Here is a 25,967-nt window from a genome sequence, read left to right as displayed (position 1 = left end):
AATGTAAATTAAGTTTTTGTATTCACAATTTCATTAAACAGTTATTTTATTTATATTTGGTGTTACGTTTATTATTGTCAACAAGTCTGAATGTTTCATTATCGTGCTGTGGCAACCTCCCGTTCGACAGTCCATCCACATCCTTAATGGTAGGGTGCTAGGCCACGATTATAAAAATTTAAATGTAAAAATGGAAAAAGCAAAATGTAAATCAAGTTTTCGTATTTACAGTTGAATTAAACAGTCCTTTCATTTACATTCCGTGGTTTTACATTTACTGTGGGTCATGTAATAATTACATAACAATTCAATATACAATAACTGTAATGAAATAACACAATGATAATTATCTTCACGTATTTACAAAATATAGTCATATCATTTACCGAACCTTAGTCTTTTTATGATAATTTTGATCGTGAAATTATCTTTCAGTTTACAATACCACACTTAACATTTATTGAATGTCTTTTTATAATTGTTTTACGTAATTACGTATTAATTAAATAAACGATATTATGATATACCATTTAAAGGGAATTTTTTGTTCAGTCTGTACTTTGTTAACTTTATATTTCCAATCCCTCACCAGACTTTAAAAAAAAACAGGATCCATCAACGTATCAATTAAAACGTTTAAGAAGTTTAAGCCTCAAACGTACACTAATACGTTTACAAGTGACAATCAGAGAAAACGTTTCCCCATTGGTCGAAAGGAAACGTTGGCGTGAGGGCAGCTTGTCGTAAGTGACTGCGTTATTCATGGTCACGATTTCCGCTGATCATTATCATACAAATGTATACGGATATGCCAGTGTTGCTCCGGGGAGAGAGAGAGAGAGAGAGAGAGAGAGAGAGAGAGAGAGAGAGAGAGAGAGAGAGAGAGAGAGAGAGATTGTAGCCGCTACAATGAGCAGGATCGTTTGAGACAGATGGCCCTTTACATTCAACGTCCCACTAATGAAAAGTAATTTTTAAATCAAGAGAGAGAGAGAGAGAGAGAGAGAGAGAGAGAGAGAGAGAGAGAGAGAGAGAGATTAGCCACTACAGCCAGCAGGATCGTTTGTGAAACATGCTTCTGTGCAGTAAATTCTCTAATGACGTTTGGTCACTTTTCAAACAGAGAGAGAGAGAGAGAGAGAGAGAGAGAGAGAGAGAGAGAGAGAGAGAGAGAGAGAGAGAATTAGACCCCCTTTAATCTAACAAATCCTCTTCCTTCATATCCTCAAAGAGAAATCCATAAAACAAAATAAAGTGACTGATTGCCACAAGCAAACGCAATGTCACTTAGATCCTACAAAAAAATAGAAGCTCATCACTTTGCAACACTAATTCCATTACATCCTTGTTATATATAAGCAAGCAGACGTTATTCATCACAAAATATAACGCCAAGCATTGAGGGGGCAAGTTGTGGAAGGCAATTTGTTAAGCGTAATTAGATTTTACTTGGAAAGCAAAGGCTGAATACCAATAGATGGAGGTAAGTTTGACTGCTCTGGTATAAGTATTGACTTTAACCAGAAAGGTCATGACCCCAAGTATGGAGAAATGGGCGACATTAGGTCAACGTGGGTAGACATGGTGGGTATTGACTGTAACATGATTGTACAAGGATGGAGAAATGAGGGGAAATAGTGATTGTTTTGATTGTATAAGTGACTATTGGCTGTGACCAGAAAGGTCATGACCCCAATGATGGAGAAATGAGTGAAATTGGGTCAATAGGAGTAATCGTGGTGACATTAAGTCAACATGGGTAGACGCGATTGTACGGGGGAATAGTGAATGTTTTGGTATATAAATAGTGACTGTAACCAGGAAGGTCATGACCCTAAGGATGGAGAAATGAGTGAAATTGGGTCAACAGGGGTAGACGTGATTGCACGGGGAAAACAGTCGATGGTTAGATGGAAGCTCGTCTGAGATACTATGGCCATGTAATAAGAAGAGAGGAGGTGGAACCAATCAAGAGAGCCAAGAACATGCCAGTGATGGGGAGGAGGAGTGCTGGGCGTCAGCGGATCAGATGGATGGATGTGGTGGGGACAGACAAAAGTATACCTTAGTTTAACCAGACCACTGAGCTGATTAACAGCCCTCCTAGGGCTGGCCCGAAGGATCAGGCTTATTTTATGTAGCTAAGAACCAATTGGTTACCTAGCAACGGGACCTACAGCTTAATTGTGAAATCCGAACCACATTATAGCAAGAAATGAGTTTCTATCACCAGAAATAAATTCCTCTAATTCTTCATTGGCCGGCCGGAGACTCGAACTCGGGCCTAGCAGAATGCTAGCCGAGGACTCTACCGACTCGTCCAACGTGGAATTTTGCGGTGGTGGGGAGGGATATGGGTGAGGTGGAACTGGGGGAAGAAGATGCTAGGAATAGCAAGTTGACTCGAGCGGCCGACCCTGCTATACAGTGGGACTGACAAGGTCGAAAGAAGAAGAAGAAGGTGTGATGGGGTCTTGCTTGAAGATGATGAGGAGAAACTGTTTTGTTTGGTGAAACAAAACTAGAAGATAATTGTAAGGAAAAGAAGTTGGACGTAAATATCAGCAAAAGTAAGTTTACTGAAGACATACCTAGTCTTCAAAAGACATAATAATTGTAATGATGACTTGTTTGAGGTATAAGATAAAGAACAGTAAAAGTAGAGATTTCGTCCACTTGCATATTTTTGGCTGTCAGTAAATACTGTCATTTAACAAAAACTCAGATTTATATTTACAATTGCAATTTGATAAACATTACTAACATTTGTTCATTTAAGTACTTTATTTATTTACTGATCTGTTTATTTATATATTTTCTGACCGTCCGCGTCTTTGTCGGCGTCGAGAAACACGAGATTTAAAATTCCACGGGCGTTCTCTCTCTCTCTCTCTCTCTCTCTCTCTCTCTCTCTCTCTCTCTCTCTCTCTCTCTCCGTGTCTGTGTAGTCTATCCGTCCTTCTAATTCTTCTTCTTCTCCTAATTCTCTGTCAGCAACCAGGACTCAATAAAAGAAAAAAAAAAAGCTGTTCAAATTCCTCGGGGCATCTCTCTCTCTCTCTCTCTCTCTCTCTCTCTCTCTCTCTCCGTCGGTCTAGTCTATCCGTCCTAATTCTTCTTCTTCTTCTAATTCTCTGTCAGTAACCGGGACTCAAAAAAAAAAAAGAAAAAAATTGGAAGTTGTCCCGCCTCCCGAAAACTCTTAGGCACAGTTGTAGTCAAATTATCATCATTGAGAATGCCGCTCGAGTTTCAAGCGTGGACAAGTTGGGGAAGAATTGTTGGCCCCTCTCCCCAACCCCTCCCCCCAAAAGAGAAAGAATGGCCCACCCTTCCCCCTCCACAACCCCCCACCCCCCAAAAAAAGGACCAAAGAGACGCAAAAGTTTTTGAGCGCTAATTTGGAGCGTCGACTCTCGAATGAAATTAAGCTCCCTGAAGGAATGGAGGGGGGGGGGGGCCGAGAGAATTGGGAAGGGGGGAGTTGGGGGGCGTTTGCTGCTCTCTTGCGTTTCCTCGTAACCTCACTAACCCCACAAACCTCACTCAACCCCATAATGCCCAATTCCCTTTTAGGGAGTCAGGTCTCGAAAAAAAGGGGTTGCTCTCATGCGTTTTCCTTAAAGACCAACCCCACTCCCCACTAACCTCTTCCCACACCCCACAAACCTCACCCAACCCCATATTCCCCAATTCCCTCTCAGGGGGGGTTGGGTCTCGAAAAAAGGGGTTGCTCTCTTTCTTGAGTTTTCCCGTAAAGACCTACCCCATTCCCCCCACTAAGCTCTTTCCACACTCCACTAACCTCACCCAACCCCACAATCCCCAATTCCCTCTTGGGGAATCGGGTCTCGAAAAAGTAATTTCGTTACTTTCTCTCATTTTTTTGTTTTTGTTTTCATTGAGTTACCGCCGATGATAAGTCTTTATATAAAGAGGGGGAATATTATTAGTATTATTTTGATATTCATTAATATTTCCAAAAGATGTTAGCGTCGTTTTAATATTCGTCAAGATTTTCACGAGATATTAGTATGATTTTGATATTCGTTAATGTTTTCACAAGATATTAGCACTATTATATATATATATATATATATATATATATATATATATATATATATATATATATATATATATATATATATATATATATATATATATATATATATATATATCGGGGTGGTCCATTCTACAATACCTCACAGCAGACCAACGCATCTAATCAACGTCCATGACATTCACCATTCCTATAAACACGACTAGCTGTTCAACTCCTCTCGCAATTTAAGCGCTTGACAGAATATAAGACCAGTAAAATAAAGTTCTACCCAGCTTTTTTTATTGATTAGATATTATTTTATCAAGGTCTGTAATGTCTATATAATTAGCAATTTTAATCTCGCTTTTATTTCATTACGAAGGTTCTGTTTTTCATCGTATATTTGCTTAATTCCAACAATGATAATTGTGTTTTCTTAAAGTCTGCAATGTCGATATAAACAGCGAATTGAATCTTACTTTTATCTCATGAGAATCCTTGTTATCGTCGTATATTTGTTTGTATTATCGTACATCAGAATTTCAAGCGAAGGTGCAATACATTACTACCCTGATCCTATTCTCCTTGCATTTTAATACATTTTTATCTATTTGTTAATTTGTTAATTAATTTTTTTAATAAGTTATATCTCTTCTTTCTGTATTTCCCATTACTTCCTCTTACTTCTTCCTAACGAACACCATAATATTTCTTTGGAAGCTTGAATTTCAAGTCAGTGGCCCCTTTGGTGGGCTTGTTCCATATGAGTAAGTTTCATCTTCTGAATAATAATAATAATAATAATAATAATAATAATAATAATAATAATAATAACAATAATATCCTGTATTTGTTATTATCGTACATTTATACAAAGATAATTAAAATCAATCAAGATAATTATCTTATCTCGCAAATCCTACAGCAAGCAAGCACTTTCCTGTCACTTCAACAGGGGGGCACACAATGCTTCTTGAATATTACCCCCGCCCCCACCCCTCTTCTAAGTCTGTTTACTCGGGAGTTTGCAATCCGGTAATACTCTGCCAGGCAATATCAGAAACGACATATTCCTTCCTGCCTAGCTATCGGGAAAGGAGAGAGAGAAGTTTGGGAAGGGGAGGGGGTGGGGGGAGGGGAAGGAGTCACAGAAGTTTGGGGGAAGTTAGGACCCGGGACCAGAGGCAGTGTCTCTGGGATATAGATTATACTGCGTTGGGAAGTTTCGTCTGTACGTGTCTAGTTCCTGTCGGGTTTGCCCGTGACGTCAGGTTGGTGTTTGTGATAGTGTGTAGTAAATCTTTAAAATTTTTAATGGTATTTTATGTCTGTTGGTTGATTAAAGGGGTTTTAAAAGGCTGCTTCCTTAGAAAGCTATCTAGGATTTTTCTGAAACTTGACACATATTCAACTTTTTTGGAAACTTGACCAAAACCCTAAATTTTTCTGGAACTTAACACAAACCTAAGTTTTCTTGAAACTTGACACAAACCCTAAATTCTTCTGGAACTTGACACAAACCTAAGTTTTCTTGAAAGTTGACACAAACCTAAGTTTTCTTGAAAGTTGACACAAACCTGAGTTTTCTTGAAACTTGACACAAACCTAAGTTTTTTCTGAAACTTGACATAAAGCCTAAATTCTCTTGAACCTTGATTTTACACAAACCCTACACTTTTCTGAAACTTTACACAAATCCTCAATTTTCCTGAAACTTGACACAAACCTTACACTTTTCTGAAACGTGACGCAAACCCTACACTTTTCTGAAACTTGACACAAATCCTCAGTTTTCCTGAAACTTGACAAAACTCTACACTTTTCTGAAACTTGACACAAGCCTTAAACTTCTCTGAAACTCTACACAAATTCACCTTTTCTGAAACGTGACACAAACCCTAAAATTTTCTGAAACTTGACACAAACCCTAAACTTTTTTGAAACTTGACACAAACCCTAAACTTTTCTGAAACTTGACACAAACCCTGAACTTCTTTAAAACTTGGGACAAATGTCTCTTCAAGGGGTATAATGACAAGACGTAGTGGTAACAATGACTATATTACGATTGTATAATGATAAATGCAACAACGGTAAATATAAATCATAATAAAATGATGAAGGCAACAGAATAATAATAATAATAATAATAATAATAATAATAATAATAATAATAATAATAATATCAAAGATAATGAATACAATCTTAACTATAATGTTGATTATGGTGATAATGAATAAATTATGATTTTTGAATCGTAGAGAGAGAGAGAGAGAGAGAGAGAGAGAGAGAGAGAGAGAGAGAGAGAGAGAGAGAGAGACCAACTCGATCTGTCAACACTCGATCACAGACATGCAATAAATAATAGTTATAAACCATACTCCTTTCGCGAGGGAAGAAGGTCTATCCAAGATGGCCGCCTCTCACTTTCACTTTCAGTCTCACATCCTTCACCGATCTGTTCAAATATCTCTGTTGGCGTCTCAGGTCCATACACTATCCTAATATATAAACTCACGTCAAATAATTATTTTAGTAGCTATAATATTGCAATATTATCATCATTATCATGGCTGTCATTGTTATTGACGATGACGAGCGAAGAGGTCAGCGAACTTCTAGGAATGTCGATTAAATGGGAGATCTTCTTCGCCTGTTGCTTTCTGAATCATTTTTGAGGTAAACTACTTTATTCAGTGGCTTGAGCTACGTTCAGTACATACAAAGATATTAATATATCAATTCTTTAGCCATTAATAATTTTAAAATGGCAAAATAATGAGGGAAAGTCTCGGGAATGTTCGTTGGTACTAAAGACTTCCATGAATGGTCAAGAATGTCTCGTGAAGAGCGTAGTCTTTGTAGGGGAATAATATTGTCATTTGGGTAACTAGGCAACATTCTCAACCTTCGGGAACACAGAAGAACAGACGTAGCAACCTGGAAAGTGTTTAATTGTCACTTTAAAATTGCAGTAAGCGCCACTTCCGAATACGGAATACGTGAGATTTAGGAAACTTCCACGTCCGAAACGACGTATCCTAATCCTCACGGACTCCGTAGGCTCGTCGGAGGTGAGGAGGCAACTGGACCTTCACCTTCGTCTCTTCAGTCTCCGTCAGACCCTTGAAGAGTTAAATAGATCCAGTGCCTTCCCAAGTGTCGTCTTTACGCCATGGCCGTGCCATTGCTTAGATTATTCGCGTTATTATTGGCATTAGGAGTCCATGGTGAGTTGAAGGAGCCGTTACATCTGTTAATAGACTGTAAGGATCATGTTATTTTGCGCAAAGCTTTGTGGGAACAGGAGTTGCCGGTTGTTCGGTGATATCAACGCACTGACAGCACCTATCTGAGGGACTATGGAGGAGCGAGGAAGATTGTTGTCGCGAGGGTTTTCTTCATTAAATATAAAAAAATAACCGTTGTCTGTTGTAGTTTATAAGTATTACTTTTAAAATGAGTATTCTTGAGGACGGAAGGTCGTAATTTGCATGAAATAACGCTTGCCAAAGCACTGAAAGGCGTTTCTTTTTGGGAGTTATGATGGGGTTAATCGGTAGACATGTGTGAGCACTAACGGTGTTAGGTAGGAACGAACCTCGTTATCGCGAACTCGTAGTAGACTATCGTCCCGACAAATAAAATATGGATAATAGTTCATAATCTCAGACGTTTTAACTTCATATTGATAATTTATAGATCATAATCGCCAATTAGAGACTGTAACTGCTCTCAAAAGGTCGTTATATGTAATGCATATTTGCGTCCGTGCATAGTCAGTTGCCTGCATGCCTAATCTGAGAAAAATCTTTTGAAGTATAAGGTATGGAGATGTCTTATAATGGGTCTAACCCCCACCCCTCCCCGTCCTCTTGTTTCTCCCCTTCCCCTGTTGAGGAAAGACACTGAACCGTTTGTGAGGGTAGATATAAGCCAGTTATTACCTTAAATTTAGGCTAAACTGCGTTTATCAACTTTTTAGTTACAATATCTTAGGCCTAATTAGATTGAAGTCATAACGTAAGGCTTATTCCTTGAGGGAATCATTTATCTGCAAAGAAACTTGAACAGACTATTTACCTGTACATATTAGAAAATATAACAAACAATAGTTTACCTGCACGTATTGGAAATTTGAACAAACAATTTACCTGCAAATATTAGAAACTTTAACAAACAGACTTCTTGCAAATAAAAAAAAAATGCTGACGTAGCTTTCCCACTTTCACAAGAGAAAAGTTTGAGAGAGCTGCCTACCTATTATAGGAATGCAGGCTTACCCACAGCCAGTCTCAAGTGTCAGACTTTTCCTTGATGCCAACCAGTGGGGAGACCTGCTATGGGGTTGTTTGTGGGTTCCGGTCTACCCGGACCCAGCTTATTTAAAACCTGTTTTGTCTCGTCATCCGTTAAAGCCTGATGACCCGTTCGCCCTAATGCCTGGTTAACGCTAGACCGTTGTCCCTAATTTTTCTGCCAGAGGAGTTTTTTAAAGTTGAGAGCTTTTATTTTCTTTTAGGTAGGACACTTTTTTTTTAAGTGTTTCCAATTCAGACTATTTAAAAGTAACTGTTACTCAAGTTCGTTAACTTGAGTTGATTTAATAGGCCTACTTGGCTTGTATCTTAGTTCTAGCTCCTCCAAATGTTGAATTTTATCCCAAAGGCGGTTTTTTTAAGGGTTAAGACGCTTTTTAAAAGTTTTTTTCAATTCACACATTTTAAAAGTAACTATTATTGTTCTAATACCAGATCTTATAAGAGTTTATTTAATAGGCCTACTTGGTTTGTATTCTAGTACTTGCATTGATGAGAGCTGGTTTTATAGAAGGATAAAAATCATAGATTTTGTAGAGTTATGAAGTATTTTATACGACCGAAGAGACCACTTTGATATATTAACTGTCTTAGGCCCATTAATACACTTGGAACCTTCATATTATATTAAAATAACCTTAATATTATGTTAAAATATCAACGACAAATCCTTACCGCCATGACTGTTTTCTTGATTGGTAGACAGTTATTTTGGAAAGAAAAACTATTAAATTAGAGTTAAGTCCGTGTTGGTTAACTACTAATATGGTAAAATGAAAAGTTAATTTTGTTATAGTTAGGCCTAAAAACGGAAGCATGGTCAGATGGATGGTTTAGTGTGATAAACGCATTTCGACATTATTATTCATTATTATATATCAACTATTATTCAGTATTATTGTATATCAACTTCAACTCAGCTTATGACAGTAGTTCCGAGGTGTCGTCTGTTGGTTGGCAGCATCAGGAGGAGGTCCACACTAGGCCTAACTTAACCAGCCAACCTGGAGCTATTGTCATTATCTTGTTTTTCAATCTCCCAGGCTGCATACCTTACCGTATTCTCTCTCTCTCTCTCTCTCTCTCTCTCTCTCTCTCTCTCTCTCTCTCTCCGGGAGATACACTTACGTGATAAATGGCTTAAGGAGGCATGTTCAAGTATCTAGATGTTTTCGATATAAGTTTTCTCTTAAATCGAGTCTTATGCCAAGTTTTTTGATAGATTATCATCAAAACCCGTCTTAGTTTAATTTTGGAAACAAGTTATACCGTCATTTCTCGTCAGTCACACCCCCAGTCGACTTGTCAGTCACCGGATTTTAGTTTTCCGAGTTTTTTCCGTGTCGTGACTTTTTCGTTTCGAGTTGAAGCTTTTAGTCGCGTGACGAAAATACAGATTCTCTAGTTGACAATATATGGTTAATGATACAAATTGGCCTTGCATTTTTAAATATTTTGACCCATTTTACTGACAGAGATCTGTAAATGCAAAATGACGGGAAATATTTGCTATTTATAGAAGGATGACGTAATATCCTGTTTCATAAGATGAGCAAGACTGACATCAGTCTAATGACTCGGAACGCCATCATGGGCGAACTGGCTACAATAACCCGTCTTCGAAAAAATTATTTTACTAAAACTTCATTATATATATCGGTAGCTTATGTGGGTCAGATGACAGTTTTATATCAGTAGTTTGTAGGTCCAAATGAATTTACATCAGTAGAATGTAAGGGTGAAATGATAGTTTATACCAGTAACTTTTAGGTGTTAAATGACAATGCATATCAGTAGTTTTTAGGTGTCGAATGACAGGGTGTATCAGTAATTTTTAGGGGTCAAATGACAGTGTATATCAGTCGGTTTGTGTTAATGACAATGTTTATCAGTAGCTTTTAGGTGTCAAATGGCATTATATATGAGTAGCTTGTAGGTGTCACAAGAGTTTATATCAGTAGCATGGTGTCATATGACAGCTTATATAAGTAGCTTTTAGGTGTCAAATGACAATGTATATCAGTAGCTTTTAGGTGTCAAATGACAATTTATATCAGCAGCTTCTAGGTGTCAAATGACATACAATGTATATCAGTAGCTTTTTGGTGTCAAATGACAGTATATATCAGTAGTGTTTAGGTGTCAAATGACACATATCAGTAGCTTCTACCGGTCAACTAAGAGTTTATATCAGTAGCTTGCAGGTACCAAACGACTGTTTATATCGGTAGCTTGTACTTGTTTTATGACAATTTATAGAAGTCAAGGACTTTGTGACCTTATAACAATCGAGTGAGTGTATATCAGTCGCTTCTAGAGCGGTCAAGTAACAGTTCACAAGAAGTCATTTCAGTTATGAACGTCCAGTTACAGATTGATAACCGCGGCTATCTACCGCAATCACATGTACCGCAATTTATCGCCGGTCACGGATCGCTTGAAGTAGCGCAACTTCCCGCCTGACGGAACCTCGGAAAATCCCACGCGCAGTGTTCTATGTGGACACGCAAGATATTAATATTTATTTTTACTTCAACTTTTTCAACTGTTTCTTTGTGGATTTTGTATGCGCGATGGTACGCTTGAGTTGTTTTTCCATTAATAAAAATAAATTTCTGGCGCGTTTAAAATATAGGCCTATTCAGGAAATCCTCACATTTTTCTACGTTCTAGACCTAATGACGATATCGCCAATTTAGTTACTTTAAAAACATGAAAGCGAAAACGAACTGCAATACGAAAAGGCAAATGAAACCAGGCTACTTCTAAAATAGGCGTAATCATGGATAGTACCAGTAGGCTAATGAGACTATTCTAAAAACACATTAGGCGTAAACACGTATGGTACCATTAATCTGAGAGAGCTACTACCACAATAGTTCTCCCCATAGACAGTACTAATAAGCCAATGAAACTATTTTAATTCGACATTAGGCCTAACCATGGAATTATACCAATAGTCTGAGATAGTCTAACTCCACAATAGGTCTAACCACTGATTTAAGCTTTCCAAATTCATGAATAAAAAGAGCAGTCTATCTCATAGAAGAACTGAAAGCGTGGACACAATTTTTTTTCTTTTGTTATTGAGAATAGCTGGAAGCACTACAATTTGCACTTATTGCAAAACTTTCCATTCCGGTGACTCGGCGATTCGGCTCGCGATTTTTCCTTCTTTATGCTTTATTTGTCGAGTGAAGTTGCAGTTCTTGGGAAGTGAAAGTTTTATTCTGGTCTGGTAATTAGTATATATATATGTATTAGATTATGTATATATATGTATATATATGTATATATATGTATATATATATGTATATATATATATATATATATATATATATATATATATATATATATATATATATATATATATATATATATATACATACATACACAGTATTATATGTACAAGTATGTATGTATGTGTATACAATCATTTGATAGTATGTATATGTTTGAGTAGATAAGAAATATCTTATGCAAATAAAGTATTTTAGCAATTTAATATTTTAACCAAGTTCAATAAACCAGTTAAAATTATTTTAACAAAACATCTTCATAGACTTACCCAATCAGTGACTCACTTGATAGTGAATGTCCCAAACACTCCAGAAATATAACTGAAGGATTGTTTTTTCCAAGACCTGAGATAGCAGGTGGAAATTGTGCTGTATTTTGGGGAAAGATTCAGTGACTCGGGTAATTATTAGTTCTGACATTCACAAAATGTCATTCTCTCAGGGCATTTCAGTTTTACAGAAAACTATTGTTCCGGTTTTGTCTCTCCATCTGCGCTTTTTTGTCCACCCTCAGATCCTAAAAACTACTGAGGCTAGAGGGCTGCAAATTGGTATGTTGATCATCCACCCTTCAATCATCATATATACCAAATTGCAGCCCTCTAACCTGAGTAGCTTTTATTTTATTAAAAGTTAAAGTTAGCCATGATCGTGCATCTGTTAACACTATAGGACAGGCCACCACCAGGCCATGACTGAAAGTTTCATGGCCCGCTGCTCATACACCATTATATGCTGTGCAAAAAACTTGATTGCGCTGAAGAAACCTGCGCGCACTTTTTTCCTTTTTTTTTTTTTTAGAAAATACTTTCTAATAATTTTTATGTCATTAGGTTAAAGAAAGTGCAAGTAATTGGCCTGTGCTTGCACAGAATTGAAACTCTTCTTGGTCAGTGGCTGTAGAACAACTTATGTTAAACAAAGGCTACCATTTGGTGATGGAATCAATAGAATTGCCCAGTTATCTACTCTGTAATTTCATTTAAAAGATGAATAACTGGCCTTTGGTAACTGCTTTCGCAGAAGCAGCAAGGGAATGGTACAGTATCATGAAAGTAAAAGAACAGACTGTTTTGGGAAAACAAAACTTAGAAAAGTCTGTCACATGGACAGAGAAATCTTTGCATCTGAGTTGTCAAAATTTTTTTTTTTATCTTCAGTTTGAGGAACTGTTCAATTTAATCTGGAGTAAACATGTGGTTCATTCTCCTTCAGGAACTTTGTGGAACATTCTGCTTACATTCTCAACAGAGGTTACCAAACTGTTTTATGTATATTTTATTCTTGCATTTTTTGTTCAGCAATGGTGCTCACCATAGGGAGCGTTAGTGCATCTCACATGGTGCACTGTAAGCATTACTGAAGATTCTCTGCAGCATCCATTTGGCCCATAGCTGCAACCCCTCTCATTCCTTTTACTCTATCTCTGTTCATATTCTGTCTTCCATCTTACTTTCCACCTTCTCTTAACAATTGTTTCATAGTGTGACTGTGAGGTTTTCCTCCTGTCATACCTTTAAAACCTTTTGACTCTCAATTTCCCTGTCAGTGCAGAATGACCTCATAAGTCCCATTGTTTGGCCTAAATTTTATATTCCACCCCATTCCAATAATGGTGCCTAATTTCTTGTCTCAAGAGGTGGAAAATCATCCCAAATCCTGTTTTTCAGCATCCTTTGGCCACAGAGAAGGGGAGTGCATCGAGGTAGGGTATGCCAGATCCGCTGGGAGTCTCCTACATCAAGGCTACGAGGCCACGAAGAAAGCCGTTCTCGAACGATGGGCCACAGAGGACAAAGAAAAGAAAACATACAAGCTATCTCCTCTCCTAGTAAATGTAAGTATGCCCTGATCTATACAGTATATGTATATATACAGTAGCACCTCGCTTAAGACACTTTGGGTGTTTAGCATCTCTGATAAGTAATGAGACTGGAATATTTTCTAGATAAATATAACAGCTAACAGCAGTTCCATAATTCCTCACTTAAAACTTACCTGTATTTTACACATAAACATTCAGTTTAGAGATATCTAATAGTAGGGTATCAAAACTGAAATGATGGCATAGGAAAAAATAATCATAATATGGTAGCTGATAAGATTGAAGGTCTGCTAAGTTGGGCTGTTACTTAACAGGTTTGAAATGGAATAAGATAGTTTTGTCTTTTGTCTGTCTAGTATGTATGCCAGTGGGCTCAAAGTTTGACAGTAGTGCATAATTTATATAGTTGTCAAAAGCTGATGATAGTTATTTATTCGACTTAAACAGGTTATGAAACAAAGCATAAATACTCTTAACCCTTATTTCTCATAAGTACATTTGACTTTCTTTTTCCCTGAAGGTCACTCGAACTGGACAGCTCCTGGAAGATACTTCGAAGGTTATAGTGGACATGATCCGGAAGACTAGGGTGGGCAAACGATGTCCTGGGGACTGGCTTCTCAAAGGGCTTGAGAAACACGTTGTGCCTCTCATCAACCTCGACAAAGAACTCGCAGAGGAAATGGGGTTGGGTGAGTGTGAATTTTGATGAGTTCATTATCACAGGAATATGGAGAGTGCTGTGCATGTTTGTTGTAAACTTTTCTGAAGGTTCTTTTTTCTGTGATAACACCCATACTATGTTGCTTTGAATTATAGTCCTGTACTTAGGAGTAACATACTTTTTATATGATAATGTCTATCTGGTTTTTCATCTCTTTCAGTGATGTCCTTCAGATGTATGGTGGGGTCCCCTTATCCCAACGTGGATGGATCATGTATCAATCAAGAGTCACCCGACTTGGGTTCAGTCGGGTCAAAGTTTCTTCGTCTACAACCGTCAGCAGCTGGAAAGGATGGTTAGTGATAAGTCCTCTGTAATGAATGAATTACTGTAGTTCCATATTTTTTGCAGCTTTTTAGACCCCACTTTCCCAAAGTTCGTAGCCTCACTGATTATTGAGGGCAGGCACAGTAGTTGAAAGAGCAACTGCCTTGATCTGGCTTTTGTAAAATATCCCCATGTTGTTCTTAACCAAATTAGTTACAGCTGTAACCTTTTTCATGAATATACCCTCTTGTTTTGACTGAATTTTATTTTCTGAACCAAAGTATGGTTTCAGTTATGCTCTGAATATTGAATAAGAGTTTAAATGAGGCATTATTGGTAGAATTTAACTTGCTTGTGTGACAGACTTTGAAAAAGACTTGGAATGAATTTGGCCCTCAGTCTTGAACTTGATCTTGGACTTGATTGCCCCTGAGACCCTAAGGGTCAAGTTTGCATCCAGGCAGTTCTCCTAAGGCAGCTATTTATGGAAAAATTAGTCAAAGTTTTCTGTGAGTCATCATAAGTCTTCATTGTAACATCAGAATGTTCACATAGTCTTTAGACATGAGATTGCTCCATTTTTCATACAGTTTATATTACAAAGGTATTGGTGTAGTTATTCAGAGGCATTATTCATTTTCAGCAGTTTAAATTGGGTATTTTCACCGTTTGTTCTCAGTAACTTCAAAATTATATCACTGGAAGGTAAAGCTTTATTTAAATCAAGAAAAATAAAATATTCCACAATTTCATACCTCCATTTATTATATCCTCACCTTTAGGTATCGAAGTTCATTGTAATTTTATTTCAGGATTTACAATTCGGTCTTCGGTGAATGATGGGAAGAAACTTCCGTCTGCCAGAACAGTTGCTGAAGTTTTGAGGAAACACCTGAAAAAGCCTTCAGTGAATGGGATATTCACTGAATGGGCCCACTTCATTCAGAGGGACACCTTCAGTATTCCTGTAAGTTTTGGATCTCATTAATTGGCCATTGAAAATGTTTTAGAAGTACTGTACTGATTTATATACAAACTGCTGTCCAGTGAATTGGGGTTTTGAGGTTTATAGAGTGGGTTGTTCAAGAAGGTAGGACTTCTTTCTGTAGTGAGGATTCAGAGCTCTTCAAAAACCAACTGGTGTATTTGCTTCAGGAAGAATGGAAGTTAATAAATGAATATATTAAACAAATGAACTTTTGAACATTTTAGTAACCACACCTACTGTTACATGACTGTAAAATGGACATGCTTCATTTATTGCCTGGTTTTATGAGCAATATTGGTTAAATCTTTACTTGCTAAATTTACAGTTTAATTTTAAGCTTTATTTGGTTAAATGTTAGTACATTACTTTGAAAATCTGTGTTTTTAAATTTTGCAATTTTGTTTAAGCTAAACTTCCATTTGAAGAAAAATCTAGGTAAAGATGTAATTGTTAAGGTTTTAAATTATGGTTCTGCATAAGTAGGTTTTAAATTGCCTTTTAATTCTTTTGCACAGGAGTCTCCATTGGCTGACAATGTAGACTGCTGTGTTGCCCCTGAAGCAGAGGATTGTGAGCCAATTCTAGTTGATAAAAATGATGCCCTCTTTTCGACTAAACCTTGCATAAACTTCAGGAGGTCTGCTCGTGCTCAAGCCATTCTTGGTATGTATTACATGTGATTTTGTTTTTTTCTGTAATGTACTGTACTTATACCCATGATCACTGCCATAGGTAATGCGGGCTGCTTTCATTTGAATTGTGCTATTGATTAACACTATTACCAAAAATTGAAAGGCGGCCTAGATAACTCGATTGATGCTATTCCCTATTTGAGAAGTCTTGTAACATGAGAGGAGCATAATTTTGGCTGAACTTAAGTTGGTTGCTACTTGTGAAAACGGTACTAGCTTAAATAAGGTAATAGTTAGTCAGCAAAATGCAAAACCAGCTTGTACTAATTGGTTGGAGCTAATGAATTTGTGTAACAATTCTGTGAAAGTTTTAAACTGCAGTATGTTAAATAGTGTATTTAAAGACTTTGTTTATCCATCAAGATAAACCGTTAGATAAACAGTATTTACAATTTCTCAAGGTGAAATTCTCTTGACAGGTCATCGAGAAACGCTTTCAACCGTATCAACATTCCTTGATGCATCCCCTATGTATGGCCATACGGATAAGATAGCCTTCACGAGGAAAACTGGGTACTTTGGTTACCTCAAGTAAGTACCATTTTGTAATCTGTGGTGAATGTACGTAGTTAATTATCAGGAGTATTTTATTTTGAGTAGTCAGTGTTTGGGACACCTAGCTTTCAGAATGCTTGACACATTTCTCTTAACCTTGCACTGTTAAATGTCTGGTTCTTACTGATACTTCCTTGCGCTCCAGAAGGCTAGGCTTTTAAATGGCGTTATCTTTTACAGCAAGTATTTTACAACTATAAGTATGCTTTTAGATTATTCTAGAGCACAAAAGGCTGGCAGTTGTAAGTTTATGTACGTATTTGTTGAGATCAGCAAACAGATTTTTGGATAACGCTTTGTAAAAGTTTATTTGTATTCTCCATTTTGTGAGTTGAGTTTTTATGTACATGTTATATTGTGTGGTTGATGTTGAAAGTTTTGTGGAAATTTAGTTTTCAGGGTTTTCTTAAGGAAAAACTGTATCAAAAACATATAGGTAGACAAGTTTTTAAACTAACTGTGGCAACTCCTGTGTGATTTTTCAGAGCACCTGGATTGGATGAAGATGACGAGGATGCTGAGGAGAAAAAAGTAGATAAGAAAAAAGAGGACATAAAATGCGGAGCTCCCGAGTCTCTGAAAGGGTGTTTCAAACTCTCCGGTGGAGACTGGGTAAGACAATTAATTTAATCTGCTCGTGTTCCTGACGCAATGAAGTTGATTCAAGCTTTCATAGCCATTTCATCAGTTTGGGCTCTTCTGGCCTTTGGAACTGACTTGTGCGTCTTAATAGTTTTACCAACTACTGTTTTGTCCCACTTGACAGTATTAATTGGTGGTCATTATATGGGAATTTTGATTCTTTACATACATGTTTACTAAACTTTCATTTTAATTTGGTCATTATATGGGTATATTTTGATCCTTTACGTACAGTAAGTCTACTAAGTCTACCTTCTTTTTTAAAACAGGTTGAAGGACTCAAGTTGTTGCTGTTGTTAGAGCATAATCGCGTCGCTGACGCTCTGGCTGAAATGAACCCTCATTTTGATGATGCTCTCCTCTACAATGAAGCCAGGTAAGTTTGTCAAATTTCATGACTTTTGGTCAAGTTTACACATTCATTTTTCTTGTTTCTGAGTCTTGAAAAATTTCTAGGTGTGTATTAAAGGAGATTTTGAAGCATGGTTGCAAAATTAGTTTTATGTGAAGGTCAGTTTGAATCTGTAGATCTTTTACTAGCTTGATGAATGAGCTTTTAATAGTTTTAGACTTGAGACAGGACTGGAACAAATAATTTCATAAGATCAAAAGAATAGCTTAATTGTAGCATGGATTTAAAAGTAAAAATTGGTCACTTAATAGATTAAGTATTTAATAAAAACAAATTTATAATTTTGACTTTCGTGTAAATGTTGAGAAACTATTTTATGGTACCCTTGGGTTTGTTATGAGGCTGCTTAACAAGGAACAGTTTAGATTGCACAGATAATTTCAGAAATATGGAGGTTAAGCTACCAAAGTAAGTATTGAAGTTCTTGGTGGGTAAGTTGTCGTTTAAGAATGTTGAAAGTATTGGGAGATAAGCCTGGCATGAGAACAGTGAAATCTTTGTAAGATTAAATATGAGTGTTTGTAACTGTTGCAGTCCATAATCATGAAAGTAGTCATTGTCTTATATAGTGGTTTGTATGGATAAAGGGACAAAACAGCAATAAATGAAAAAAATATGGTTCCCACGTGAGAGAGGGTTGTAAAGTATTTATTGTTCAGGTTCACATTAAAATAGTTTTCAAGACCTATTCCTTATTAAATAGGCTTACTGTACATGAAGCTAACATTCTTGATTAACTCTTCCATTTTAGACGAATGACCATTGCCCAGTACAACCATATCACCTACAAAGAGTACTTGCCGATCCTTATGGGGGATGAACTTGTCAAGAAGCATTCCCTCAATCCTGGCTCTACAGGTCCAGGCTCTGGTTATATAAAGGAGGTCAACCCTGGTGTTCTGGCTAACTTTGCATCATCATCTTACAGAAATCCTGCTGTAAGTCATTCTTTTTTTATCTCTTGACATCTATGTTTTGGAAATTTTGCATGATAAGTGTACAGAGCTGTACTTAGTTGAGAGGTGTCTGTTGACATAGTATTATGCATAAAGTAATACAATAACTTGTACATTGTACTGTATTACATTAGCTATAAACTTTTGAAATGATTCATACCAGTTTAAATGACATTTTGTTTTAAGGCTGTGTCAGGAGTGTTTTTTCTGAATTCTTCTAAATTCAGTGACAGACATCTTGACAACTTGCATGCTTACGTTGACTGCCCAATTGTAGTAGGTTTTTTCTAACACTTGAAGATTCAAACGTACATGTAATGCACTTGTGAAATCCACTGAAGATTTTGGCTTCTCATCTCTTTCTTAGTGAGTCAATTGAGTCAAGAGACCAGGGTATTGAGAGTGAAAATGTATCAAGACATATGTTTGATATGCAAGGTCCTTATGAGGAATTACAGACATGTTGCTGTTTAGCTGTTTATTACCTGTATGAAATTTGAGAACCATTTTCTAATGAAGCCAATTTTTAAAAAATTGAGACATGTTTCCCACACCAAATTGCTTATCACTAGTATTTAAAGATAGCTAAAATGCCCACTTCGTACAGATGTATACCGAATGGAAGACAGAATGGGGACCTAGTGAATTGGCAGAGTCTACGCATTACGACTCCATTCGAGAAGACGATTACCATGATTACTTGGCAATGGATGTTCAGCGCAGCAGAGACCAAGGTACTGTATTGAGCCAGGATAAGGTAAATTATGAAAGAAGAAATCATTGTTGCCTCCTTGCATAGTATTGTCTGTATATAATTGTTCTTTAAAAGTCTGCTAGCCTGCAACCCAGCTATTGCTCTAGATGACTTCCAGTCAGTGTATTAACAGTGTACAGTGTATTAACAGTGTACAGTACTCTCATTCTCAAAAGATGACAGTTTTGCTGCAGTGTTGAGAGAAACCCCTCAGTAGGGGTAACAGCTGTTCATCTGTCAGCTATCCCATCAATATGGAAGCTTTAGTCCACAAGACAACATGCAGGGCCACGTTTAGCCAGATAATGTGGTAAATTGCTGACCATTTGTTACCCAGAAGGGTTCTTGACTCGATTTACATGCCCTTTTAGATTTTGTGTTGATGAATCCACATTTCATATTATAAACACTGATAAAATCAGGCTTTTATGCAAGTTTAGTGTATTGTATTGGGAACTGTGAGAAATTGTAAATAATTTTTATTGTTCATGATTAAGATTCTTTTAAAGAGTACTGTACTATGAACATAATGGTGGTTCAAAGAATAAAGATAACATTGGTGATTTTGTCTTTTGTAGACTTCCATGTGGCATAATGGTCTTTTAATAATATTAATCTTTCAATTGCTTTCACGCTCAAGACTTGAATGTAGTAATTTTTTTTTGAAATTATATATACAAAATATGTATTGTATTGGAAGTGTTTTGTTGAAAACATAAGATAAATTTAATTGTGTCTTGCAGAAAGGTATTATGTTAATTAAAGACCTGTTACTTATTCCCAGGTGTGGTGGGCTATCTGGTATGGAGGAGGTTCTGTGATAATGATAAACAGTACAACACCTGGGAAGACCTTGAAAGAGGTCTCTCCAAGGAACTGGTTGCTGAGCTCAAAGTTCTTTACGAGTAAGTAGATTTTGCTTTACAACATTATTCGAGAAATTGGAGATTGGAATAAATTCAAACCATTGATAATAAAAATGTTGTGTTGCAGACATTTTCTCCATTATAGTTAACTGTTTGTTTTTTCACATTGAAGTGACGAGATGGATGACATAGACCCTCAGGTCGCTGTTTTTGAGACTCCAATGGAAGGGGCTGTCATCGGTAAAACGCTGTCATGTTTGGTTGTAAGTACTATGTGAGGTTATGAAGTTGTGTGTTATAGGGCTGTTTGTTACTGATTAAAGTTAGAGCTAGGTATTTACTAATGGTTGGTAGTTTAAATTTAGAGGAATCTCTGTTTTGCCATTGTTAGGTATTTGTATTCTTGATATTCCATTGCTTGTAAGATAAATCTTTATCATCATTAAAGGTAATTATCAAATGTTCCAATGTTTAATCAGTCTTGCTATCTAGCAATACTTGAATTAAAAGTTGCAATGTAATTTTTTTAAACCTTATCAGAGCTAATTTATTGGTATGCTGTATGAGTGTAAGATCTAAACTTATGTTTTATGGGTTCTCTTAGGACACTAATACAGTATTTAAAATACACTGAAGCCAAAGCTTATTGAAATTCATATGCGGTAAGTAATTCAGAAAACTTTCTATTCAGGCTGACCAGTTTGCGCGCTTGAAGACTGGTAACCGTCTGTTCTGGGAGCACGAAACTAGTATGCTGACTGTGGAGCAGAAGACGTGGGTTAAGCAGTCCTCCTTGGCAAGGTTGCTCTGCAGTAACTTGCCCGTTGAGAATGTACCCACCAATGCTTTCCTGCCTGTGTCGGAAACGTAAGTGATTTAAGTTTTATTTTGTATGCTGTAGCCCCTTAGGGGGGATACTGCCGTCAGTGCACCTCACATGATGCACTGTAGGCATTACTGGAGGATATTTGCAGCGTCCCTTCGGCCCTTAGCTGCAGCTTCTTTCACTCCTTTTACTGTACCTCTGTTCATATTCTTTCTTCCATCAGACTTTCCACCCCCCCCTCTAACAATTGTTTCATAGTGCAACTGTGAGGTTTTCCTCCTGTTACACCTTTAAAACCTCCTTACTGTCAGTTTCTCTTCCAGTGCTGAATGACCTCATAGGTCCCAGTTCTTGGCATTTGGCCTAAATTCTATATTCTATTCTATATACTGTAGGATTTTTGTTTTAGTTCATTAATGGATATACTATTATGGATGTTAAGTTACCTAAACATCATCCTTTTTTTTTTCAAGTGGAACTTGCATGGGGATTGAATTATGTGCTACTTTTTATATCACAGACTTAAAACATTCTTATGGGATGGTAACTGTGCCCTCTTAACATAGGGTTGTGGTTTATTTTGTAGGTTAGTATTACTATAGGTAGATTAGATGGACTTCTAACTAACAAAGTCAAGAAGTAATCTCCTTGGTAGGATAATATTAAATTTCACACAGTGTGCTCTAGCATGGTGTTTAATCCAGCTGAAGACTAATTTTCATGTAACATGAGAGGGATGCCTTGATTATCTTGTATGGAGAGATCATGTCATTGCTCTTTCATTTATCATCATGGTCTCACGAAAGTGTCGGAGGGAATCCAGCACTTTTTATCAAGTCTTGATTGCAGTACAGTAACATATTTTGTTTATTTCTGTAGCGTTGATGATGTTATTCTTGGTTATGTATTAGGTTTGCTTGGTTCGTAGCAAACAGTCTCCTTGAGGATGTCGTGCAATTGGATCTTCAAAAGTTCAAGCGAAGATGCAGTGCATTTTTACCCTAATGCTATTCTCCTAAGGAACACCATATTCGTGGGAAGCTTGAAATTCAAGTCAGTGGCCCCTGTGGACTTGTTCCATATGAATAGGGTTCATCTCATGAATACAGTAATAATATTAATAATATTATCGTTATTAGTATTAATACAGTTGACCCCCAGTATTAACGGGATGCGCACCAGAACCCCCCCCCCCCCGAAAATAGCTGAAATTCACGAATACTTGACACCCTTCTAAGAACACTTATAAGTGCCTATTTTAATAGTTCAAACACCAAAAATCCCCTTTAAAAATGCTTATACCTTAGTATTTTAATAGTTTTATTGCAAAAAGTGCATTTAGTCACAAAAATATGAAAATACAGGTTTTTAATATTTCTCTACGAAAAGTACTGTGAATAGGTGAGTTTTCTGTTAATGTGTACATACATTCCACATAAAAATCCGCGAGTAGGTGACACTACAAATAGGTGGGGTCCACTGTAGTAATAATAATAATAATAATGCAGTGTGGATCATAAGATCACATGAAATAATGCTGTGTGGTACGGGTATATGAACATGCCCATCAAATCACATGACATGTGAGGTGAAGTATATGATCTTGACCATTAGATCACTCAAATTTGTGCCGTATGGAATTTGACTCTGGCTATCTAATCACACAAAATAAGGGTCTGACTATGGCAGAAAAGTGTGGGGCATAGTTTTGAGAGTTTATTTACATCTCAAAAGTGCAGCACAGAATAGTAAGTGCATGACTAAAAGTAAGTCTGCAATCTACAGAAAATAATGGGAAGTCAAACAATCATGAATGAAATAAAATCTTGCAAGAACTGAAACTTGTCTCCTATTCAGTTGTTACCACAAGGACAATGGGTAAATTAGATTTTTGCGACTCGTCTAATTCTTAGTATTAATGCAGATCTGATTTAGAAATATGCCAAGACTAAGGACCAATTAGAGATTGGTTAAACTTGTATTCAGACAACTTACGTATTAATAGGGCAAAGAGGTTACTGTATAGTAGGCTTAATCTGCTTCTCCACATAATTTATAACCATTCTGATTAAGTGCCATGCTTTATCAAATTAAGAATTCTGCTGTGACCTTTAGAATATTGTATAGAAATGATAGTAACATGTTAAGATTAGAACTGGTCAGCGCCCTAATCATTCAAACGCACCCCATGTCTGGAATACTTAAAATTGAATTTAACTACTTAAATTATTACTCCATCTCAGACATGGTTCCATATTTGGTAAAGAGACTTTAGAAAACTGATAGCAATCATTTGGACATTTTTAATTCAATGGCACTTTCCAATTGCATATCAAGAAATCTCATACTTTATAATTGTGATCTGTGTTGGAGATGACTTTTCTCTTTTAATATAAGGTAAAGTTAACATTTTTACTTCCTAGTTGACAATCTTTTGAATGAAGTCAACAGAAAAGTACAAGCAAATGGAAAATTTTAATTTTTTCCTACAGAAATCCACTGTTGCCCTGTTCTGAATTACCTGCACTGACAATCGAGGCTTGGAAGGACACAGCACTAATAGAGAAGATGAAACAGCTGAAAGAAGGCAAAGCTGCAGAGGGAAGCGAGGCTAAGGAAAGTACATCGAGGGGTTCGGAACTCTAGTGGAACGAGATATTTTTATGCACTTGAAAAAAAAAGAGACCAAACCAATTGTAGGTGTCTTGTTCCTACTCTAGACAGGAAATAGGCATTTGATGAATTCACGGAAGTATGAATGAAGTTTTTGTTAAAATTGTTTACAAAGTTTGTGTGTAATTTCACAATGTTAGTGTTCATGATGAGAACATGGTGTATGCTAATGCTATGCATCATGTATGAAAACCTTGACGACCTGGAACCTCATGTGATCTATACCTCGTATGTAATGCTTGTCATGTAATATATGTTGCGTTCATTTGTGTGTTGAATAGTTTTTCAAACCTCGGTGATATTACGCATTACTTCCTCAAATATCTTGAGCGACTAATAATTTTACAGTATTTTTGTATTTAATTGTTGTGTTGTCCATGAGACTAGTTGGATAACTAGTCCATGTCAGTGTTTTAATAAATTGTTACTTAAGAGCTTTGCATTAATTATCATCCCTAAACATATATGTCTTGTATGTATAAAGATATGCAAATGTCTGAAGAATTGGAATATTATTCAGGGAACCATCAACAGCCTTAACCAGCAAAAACAGAGACTTTAACAAGGAAATTTGGCTTGAAAGCACCAAAATAGGGTACTGAACTTTCTAAATTAGAGAATGTGTTTATTTTCAGCTGTCGCAAGACATAAGAGAGAACGATGGCATAAAACCATCTTGGGAATTTTCAGGGGATTGTTGAGCTGACAGAGTTGATGGAACAATGAATGGTAAATGAATGGTGGAACTGGGATGGTTAGTTCACTTGGATATTTGGGAATCAATGTAACATATGATAGTAGAATGGTAGAAGTGAGTCACTGAAGATAAAAAGCAAAGAAATGTAGCTATTAAAAATAGTATATGTGCAAAAGAATGGCAAGAGACTTGAATTGTCCGTTCTGAAATTGAAACCTGGAAGCCGAATGTAAATGGAAAAGATGATGCAGCTTAAGATTATTGACAAGTAGAGAAATTTAGTGATACACAAGAGAAGTAGTAAGAAGGTTAGTGCAGGAAAAGAAAAGAATGAATTAAATGTTTGGAGATTTGATTGTGTGGATGGAGGAGAGGACCTACAAGGACAGATGACAGAGGAGTATTGGAAAGGATATGGAATCAATATCTAGGAAACTCAAGAGTATGCAAATTAGAGATGTGGTGTAGTGTGAGTAGATGATTGTAAGTACTCCTAGTGAGCACTCTTGTGTAGATGTGTGGTGTAGCTATGTTGTACAAGGTGTATAGCATATGTCCTGTATGAATGTAGATGTGACATTGGGTATCTGACAAAACTATCTCAAAATAGCCACGTTAAAAACACATCCCTTACCTATCGGAGTTGGGCTGATTTTGATGCTAAATGTAAAACCTGCATTTGACAGGACTGTATAGCAGGGTTGATATATGCATATCTCTTCATATATTAAGGGGTAAGTCTGTCCTCTGTATCGAAGCCGAGGGCCATGGGTTCGAATCCTGGTCGGACAGATGCAATTATCATAAAATCTTTTTATGGAAGTTATTCTCAAGACAAAGCGAATCAGTATTAAAGGGTATTTGTGATTATTCTTTAAGGGTATTAAAAAGGTGATGTGGGATAAATATAATTGTCACTTTTTATACATTCAAATATGTAACCAAAAGCAAGCAATTAATATAAAAATCGCTTTACATTTAGACCTGTTGATCAATATCTGAAGGAAATTATATGTAACATATGGTTCTATGGCATTTCAGGAGGCGTGAACTCTGCCTGACTGTCCTAGTGAAATCGGGGAGAAGAATTGTTTGCCATCGTCAAAGCAAGTGCAGAAATAACTCGTCCGTTCTGGTCATCCAATCCAGGAGCCTTACTTGAATTGAAGTTGCTCTCCAGACATCATGGATTGCGTCGTACAGGTTAGATTTACAGGTCGAATTTCTGTCTGTAGTTCATTAGCCAGAACTGTCGAATCAGGGTTCATTTTTGCTTATGATAAACGGGGGGGGGGGCGCGTTTGCAAAGGCAAGGTCTCGACCCTGGACCTGTCTGTTGCAGACAAGCGTAAGGAGCAAGGGAGCCGTTTCAAATGTCTGTATGCCTTGTTACTACTACTGCTGAATTATTCTTCTTGGAATAATCGGT

General features: G+C 36.8%; 1 protein-coding gene across 1 annotated transcript; it reads left to right on the top strand.

Annotated features, from left to right (window-relative positions):
* Nucleotides 1-7,110: 7,110 nt before the first annotated feature.
* On the top strand, nucleotides 7,111-24,275 carry LOC136825385 (chorion peroxidase-like). Its single transcript, XM_067081665.1, has 15 exons — nucleotides 7,111-7,273; nucleotides 13,332-13,498; nucleotides 14,007-14,178; nucleotides 14,371-14,505; nucleotides 15,290-15,444; nucleotides 15,981-16,128; nucleotides 16,577-16,688; nucleotides 17,198-17,324; nucleotides 17,624-17,730; nucleotides 18,518-18,704; nucleotides 19,330-19,456; nucleotides 20,261-20,381; nucleotides 20,515-20,605; nucleotides 21,034-21,209; nucleotides 23,661-24,275. Exons 1-15 carry the CDS (start codon nucleotides 7,219-7,221, stop codon nucleotides 23,812-23,814), a joined length of 2,034 nt encoding a protein of 677 aa, XP_066937766.1. The 5' UTR covers nucleotides 7,111-7,218; the 3' UTR covers nucleotides 23,815-24,275.
* Nucleotides 24,276-25,967: the final 1,692 nt, after the last annotated feature.

The sequence above is a fragment of the Macrobrachium rosenbergii genome, chromosome 37 (genome assembly GCF_040412425.1).
Source record: "Macrobrachium rosenbergii isolate ZJJX-2024 chromosome 37, ASM4041242v1, whole genome shotgun sequence".
NCBI lineage: Eukaryota > Metazoa > Arthropoda > Malacostraca > Decapoda > Palaemonidae > Macrobrachium > Macrobrachium rosenbergii.
Note: the sequence above shows the minus strand (reverse complement) of the source record. Positions and strands in the feature narration are given on the sequence as shown.